The sequence below is a fragment of the Colossoma macropomum genome, unplaced genomic scaffold (genome assembly GCF_904425465.1).
Source record: "Colossoma macropomum unplaced genomic scaffold, Colossoma_macropomum, whole genome shotgun sequence".
Taxonomy (NCBI): domain Eukaryota; kingdom Metazoa; phylum Chordata; class Actinopteri; order Characiformes; family Serrasalmidae; genus Colossoma; species Colossoma macropomum.
The window spans coordinates 19,429-26,508 of record NW_023495365.1 but is presented as its reverse complement, the minus strand read 5'-3'; the positions used below and the strand labels follow the sequence as shown (position 1 = coordinate 26,508).

Genomic DNA, 7,080 nt, shown 5'->3' with positions numbered 1-7,080 from the left:
TATGAAAAAAATAATACTTTGTATTATTACATGCACAAAGTATTCCTAAATCAGTAATATTGCACACTAGAGAACCTATTTACTGTGAAATTAAAGCTTAAAGATTGCAGTGAAAAACAATTAACAGTCAAGTACCTGATTAGTGGACAACCAATAACTGCTGTAGTTAATGCTACATTCCATTAACACAGTGAACACAGCTGTGACTCTACTTACTGCTTCAGTGTATCAGTTTCATCAGTCAGTAATGTGACTGACGCTGAATATAAAGACGTGAGCTACAGACATAATGGTGGATGAGGTAGTTTTACTCTTTTACTGCATCTATCACACAGATTATACAGTGAACTACAGTGATCTTTTACAAGACCATCAACACCTTCAAATCAGTTTTACTGATTAAGTAAGTTAATGACAGAGTGTCAGAGGGGCAGTCTGTGCAGCTCATGTAATATATAAAAAGATAAACTCACTCCATATACAAAAAGCAGGAATATTCAGAGAGAGAGAGAGACTCACTCACACCTTCATCATCATCATGAAGGAGGTTCTTCATCAGGCAGCCGTGTTCTTCACACAGTCTTTTGGGGAGAAGAGCTTTAAACACAGCTCAGCTAACATCACTAACATCACAACACTTTCAGACTCACAATAAAGCTCTGAAATATTTTGTTGATGTTCAGCAAAGTGATAGAAGTAAATGTGGAATCAAAAGCAGAGCATCAGTGAATATTACACTGTAGTTACTGATAACATTATAAAAGCTCTTTCAGTGTCTTATCAGTGTTTGTTTCTAATGGAGAGCACTGCTGACACTAATGTAGGAACATTTTATTCACTTTTCCAGTAATGTCTACAGGCCTTCAGAACACTGTATATTTCTTATGATATAAAATCTTTACACTTCTATTAAACTGAGAGTTGTTCTACACTGTAATGTTAAAGACTGAAGAAAAAGCTCTTTATGAATGAGGTTTTGTATTAAACTACATCTGGAGACATTTGAAACACTTAAACCATCCAGTCTGTTCTCTGACCACAAGAGGGCAGCAGCATCTAAATGGACTGAACCTGCTTTCATTCCTTTACTCCTCTTAAACTGAGAGCTTTTATGGCTTTAATGGCTGTTTTTCCTCCTTTTTCTTTTCTGTTTGTTCACCACAATCTATCAGCTCAGTAGTTTCCATGTTATTTAGTCATGTTATGTTAAATAGAGCTATAAAGTCTCTCTGCAGCTACAAACCACAGAGAAACTTGATCATATACAGTTATAAATGCTGACTCAAAGTGACCCATTTATCATTTTATTTAAACTTTTAAATATAATAGCACTCATAAAATCATTAAAAATTAATAAGTAACACATTTAAAGTGTAAAAGCAATTGCATATGCAAATATTTGGAGACAAATAAATTCTGGTTATTAACTTCTTTTACAAACAAAACATGTCTTATAATTTCAGTAGTAGATGTTGTAGAGAAATGCAAACAGACATAATAATATACTGATGTGAATAAAGCAGAATATTAAATTGTATTTACTGAAATAGATTTTTTATTACAGTCTCTAAGAGCTGCATAGCTGCTGTAGTGTGCTTTGCTGTTTTTAATTCATAAACTGATCAGAACTTTTTGAGCAAAGTGAAATCTGCAGGTGGCAGGATGTTTAGAAGGACCAATAGTAAAGACACGTCTCTCAATGCCCATCGGCTCTCCCCCTTTTGGCAACCTGGTGCAGAAGTTGGGAGGGGGGGTGTCTCACCTCAAAACAGACCTACTTTGACCCAGAGGTCTGAAGACTTTCTTTTTCTTTTGACTAACAGTTTAGGTGCAGCTTAATGGAACTTCATGGCACCCTGTTTGAATATCCTGAAGAGACCTTTGGACATCACGGAAGTACATTTTTGATACTGATAAATTGTGACTTTTGAAAATTCACTCTGCTTCTCAAAGCTCTTTCCTTAAAGCCAGCAAAACGGGAGAAGTAGAAGAAATGAGACAGAAAAGAATTGTTCCTGAAGGGAGCGAGACAGCCAAAATGTAACCTTACAGAAACTACAAGTAAAGAAGCCGCTCTCCTTCTCTTTTTGCAGTTTAGGTAAGTTCTGCAGATCTTAAATGTTAGTTGTAACTGTAAGGTTAGACTATTGAAGAGATGCATCTAGCTGCGTTTGTTTTTCAAGTTTCGTTAATTCATTTTGAAAGTCTAATTGGCAACGATAAGTTTTAAAACAGAAACAGACGCAAAACAGTGCTGACTGAAATCCACATCAAGAGCCTGCTCCGGCCACTGCCTGCCTCGCCAAGCAGAAGATCTGCGTTCCTCACTGGGGAGGCCGCCACCCGTTGCGGGAAGCCTGCCGTGCCAGTGTGGTCCGGTCCAAAGCACCAGCCATGGGTTAGCGCCTTCAGTGGCTTCGCCCTTTGACCTGCAGACCCTTCCCAGCCTATGTGAGCAGCAGCTTCTCTTCCTCAATACAGTACGCGCATTACCACGGCTCTGAGGCATCCAGCGGCCTTGCCTTTGACCTGCAGTCCCTTCTCCAGCCCATGCAAGTAGCGGCCTCTTTTCCTCAATGCAGTACACGCATCACCACAGCTCTGAGGCATCCAGGTCGTAGATTCACTCACACGGCTACTTCTTGTGATTCAGTCACTGTGATTTTGCTTTTTCTTTATTCACACTTAGGCCAGTTTTGTCGCTAGTGTTAGTATTGTTTTGCTCGCTGCTCAAAAGCCACATAATTTAGAGAATCAGCTAATTTCAGTACGTTTGTTCTGTAAATTCAATACTCTTGGTTTGATTTCATAACTAGTAATCCAATAATTAGTGCCTATATACCTTTGTATATTATTATTTTGTGCTCATATACCTCTGTCAATAAATAAACACTTTATTAAAATCATCTCTGTTGTTGGTGTGTATATTTTAAAACCTCAGTTCGATTCTTTTCCCTGAACCATGGTCAAGCCCTCACTTAAATTTAATTAAAACATCTGTGTCTTACGGTAAGTGGGAAATTAGGTGCTTTAGAAGCCTTGTCCTGCACAACATTCGCCCAACCCATGTTACCTGAAAACCAACACACATATGGCTGTTCTTAGGCTACAAAATTTGTGGACATCTTAATCCCGTTTATGGCTTTTAGGTCAGACTCTATGTAGACAAAGCTATTAGGTTTTGTGGTTGTGAGGAGGTCTTGTAAACAACAGAATATAGGCTCAACCCAAGTGGTGTCCACTATACTCCATTATTTGTGTCATTCCTGTGTGTGTGTCAAGTTGAAGATGACTGGATCTGCAGTGGAAAACAAAGTAGCTGGTACCAGCAGTCAGTAGAGTCAAGTTTAGCCAATACCATGCAGAAGAAAAGCATCTTAAGATCCCGAGTTTAAATCCTCCTCAAGGTAAACTACCACATCACAGTCCCATGTTTTCATGTCACTACTGAAACACAGAGTTTTAGTCCATAGGTGGAGATAATTTTTGCCACATGTGTTCCATTTTAGGGCAGTCCTTCTTGGCCACATTGTGAGCATTTAGATTTCATTGTTTTAAAGTAAATGCATCCCAAAATCTGAAAATCAATGTGTCACTTTAAGAACTGTCACAACCGAAACACACATTTTCTGCCATTTAGCAAATATGTTTGTGTTTTACTGAATAATATTCTAATTTTATGTCCATACCACTGTTTAATAAATGTAAGCAAACATAATGAAGGCATAGGGTCACTCAAAACAAAAGAAAATCTGGCTTTGAACTAATTTGGTATTTTATCCATATCAAAACTTCAGTAGTAAATAAATACATATATATATATATTTCACTATGGTCTTTTTTGGTTGTAGCATCTTATAGGGTGGTGTGGTAGCGCAACAGTGTTGCTGTAATGAAGCCTTAACGATCCAGTCTGTATGTTTAGCTGTAGACCTGCTCCAGAAAATGTCTACTAAATTCTTTCACTGTTTGTGCTAGAGTTTCCAATTTTCTGTCCTTCTCCTTCAACTTTCTGTCCTTCTCCTCCATCTTTCTGCTGAACTCATCCTTCGTATTTGATTTTGATGCTAAAATGTTTCTCTGTAGTTCAGGCAGAACGATCTTTTTGAGAATTCTATTTACCTCCATACTGGCTTCTTCATATGTCTCCTTGACTTCCTTCATCTCCTGTCTGTGTCTCTCCTCCATCTCTCTCCTCTCCTTTACAGACTCTTCTTTCAGTCTTTCTAGCTCAAGCTGAACCTCCTTCCTCCGCTGAATCTCTCTTTCTAGCTCCCTCTTCAGCTCTGTCTTTTTCTTCTCATCTCTTTCCTCTTTTAACTCTCTCTCTAGTTTAGTTATTCGCTCTTCATGGTGATTTATTTGTACATGACATTTAGCCATTAATTCCTCAAACTTCATTGTAATCTCCTGTACACATCTCTCCAGTTTCTCTCTAGTTTCTCTTTCTTGTCTCTCTCGTATCTCCTCTCTTTCTCTCACAATTCTTTTCTCTATCTCTCTGATCTGAGATTGTGTCTCCAGGTAGATCTCACTGCTGTAGAATTTCTCTCTGTTTCCTTCCACCATCTTCTCTATCTTCTCCAGCAGCTCTGAGGTTTGAGAACCATCTCCACTCTCCTTAATGCTGAGATAGTGAAACCTGTTCCCACATTTCTCTACAAGTCTCTGGACCTCCTGGGTTCCTGACTGGATAAACTCTTGAATGTTCTTCTCTTGGACTTCATCAGTAATAGTCAAAAGGATCATGGTGTTCCTCCAACATCTCTCTCCAAAGATCTCCTCCATTTTCTCCAGCATGCCTCTCTCCTCTCCTGTAGACTGCTTCACTGGTATGACTAGGAGGAAGGCGTGGGGTCCTGGGGCAGACAGACGGACACAGAGTCCCACGTCCTGTCTCAGCTCCTCCAGAGAGAGTCCAGGACAGAACAAGTCAGGAGTGTCCACCACAGTCACCTGCCTCCCAGCCACCTCCCCCTGTCTGCTCTCACTCTGCTGCCTCACTGTAGACGCTCCAGCCTGGCTCCTCTCCTCTCTGCCCAGGATGGTGTTTCCTGCTGCTCTCTTCCCACATCCAGTCCTCCCCAGCAGCACCAGCCTGAGCTCTGCTACAGGAACTGACTCTTGAGGGGCTGAACTAGAGGATTCTCTACTCACTGTGAATCAGCAAGAATGAGGAAATGATGTTAGTGTATGTGGATATTATTCTCAGAATATTTATAAAGTAAACATAAGAAAGTGTATTTATTTACTATGTGGAGGAAGTCCTTCTTTACTGTTTCTTCTCCTGAGTGGTGCTGCTGAGTCTGGAGTCTCTCCACTGACTATGAAACAGAAGAATTAGACATAATAAAAATTAGATGTAGTTTGTAGATAGTGTATATTATGAAATTTGCATACAAGTTATACTATCATATCATAAAATACCATAAAACAATTGACATTTTTTGTTTAAATTCACATTAAAACACACATTTTCATGTTCACTTATGCATTCTAATGTAACACTTCCAGTGTGTAGTTAGTGTTGCATAGTGATATATGTTGTAACTTTATGCAACCTTAGAATTTACTTACAGTCTGGAGGTAAAAACTCTTTGCTGTTTCTCCTCCTGGCTGGAGCTGCTGAGTCTGGATCTGTTCTCTCCTGCAGCTGCTTGTTTCTCTCCTCTAGAAGTCTGTCTTTCTCCTCAACCTGCTTGTCTCTTTCCATTAGCTGTGTGTTTCTCTCACTTAGAAGTCTCTCCTTCTCTTCCAGCTGTTTGTCTTTCTCACGCAGTTCAGTTTTCTGTTGTTCCAGTAGGATCATCATCTCCTGTAGTTTGCTGCTCTTGTCCTGCAGTTCCTTTCTCAGAGTCTCCAGCTGCTTTTTACTGCTTTCCCCCTCTTTCACTGTGATCTCCAGTAGAGTCTCTTTCTCTCTCAGCAGTTTGATCTGATTCTCCAGTTGTGAGTCTTTATCTTTAGGCTGTGTCTTTTTGGTCATTTGTTCCAGTTTTTCTTTCATCTCCTGTAGTAGTGTTTCTTTCTCTTCCAGCATCTTGTCCTTCATCTGAAGTGTCTCTGTGTTTATTGTCAGAAGTTTTTCTTTCTCTTGAATTAGTTTGTCTTTCTCCATCAGCTGTGCATTTCTCTCCATTAAAATGCTCTCTTTGTCTTTATAACGTTTGGCTTCTTCTGATAACTCTGTGAGAAACACATTCATTTAACATTCAGGATTTATACTGGTTTATTGCTTTGTGTTTTCATTTGAGTTTTCACCATAATGAAACATGTAAGCAGTTTGTTAATTGTAGTTAATGTGGTGAAAAAGAAGTTTAGTTTAGGGTTATTCATAAATGTCTTTTTTTAAGATGATTCATTCTCGAGAAGCTGCTTCTGTACTTTCAAGATTCATACTGATCTGTTTATTTCTGAATGCTAATCATTCTCATGTTGTCTCACACTTTGTCTATTTCAGGAACTTGACACATATATAAAAAAAAAAATAATAAAAGTTTGTAACTGCACTGGAAGCAAAGTTCTAGTGACATAAAATGTTGCTGTTGTACAAGCCATAAAGAGTTCACTATAGACTATGAACATATAAAAGGAACCATTCAGACCAGCTGTGAATAAATTCAGTATCTATTTAGAAAAGCTGTTGATCAGTGAAGGAGTACAGAGGTGAACAAAAAGAGGCTTAAGTTAATGATCTTCTACAACAGGATCTCCAACAGAAATCCTGTTACTGCAGAAACTCACACCAGCCTGCACAGCTGCACTGATTTCTGAGACTTTAGTGATCTGAGCAAAGCTGACAGCAGTAGAATGTGTTTTAGTTAAAGCTGGTTATTCTACTATCTGTTCCACTGTTCATCAAATAACTGCATTTAATGTGAAGATTCCTAAATACAGCTTCCTCCTTCAGACCTATCAGACACCTCCCCCACACCATCTGCACTCTCACAGCAATGCTATCATCTACAGAACTCTACATTCTATATTTATTAGTAACTTATATTCTCATTATAATAAAAAAATAAATAAATGGTTTTGGGAAACTTGTCCACATTTTAACATTTAAAATACAAAACATTT

At 38.7% G+C, this 7,080-nt stretch overlaps 1 protein-coding gene across 1 annotated transcript; it reads right to left on the bottom strand.

The window, feature by feature from the left end:
• Positions 1 to 3,921: 3,921 nt before the first annotated feature.
• Positions 3,922 to 5,986, bottom strand: LOC118801897 (GTPase IMAP family member 7-like). Its single transcript, XM_036562302.1, has 3 exons — positions 5,776 to 5,986; positions 4,483 to 5,156; positions 3,922 to 4,344 (listed from the first exon to the last, which is right to left on the bottom strand). The coding sequence occupies exons 1-3, from the start codon at positions 5,984 to 5,986 to the stop codon at positions 3,922 to 3,924; spliced, it is 1,308 nt and encodes a 435-aa protein (XP_036418195.1).
• Positions 5,987 to 7,080: the final 1,094 nt, after the last annotated feature.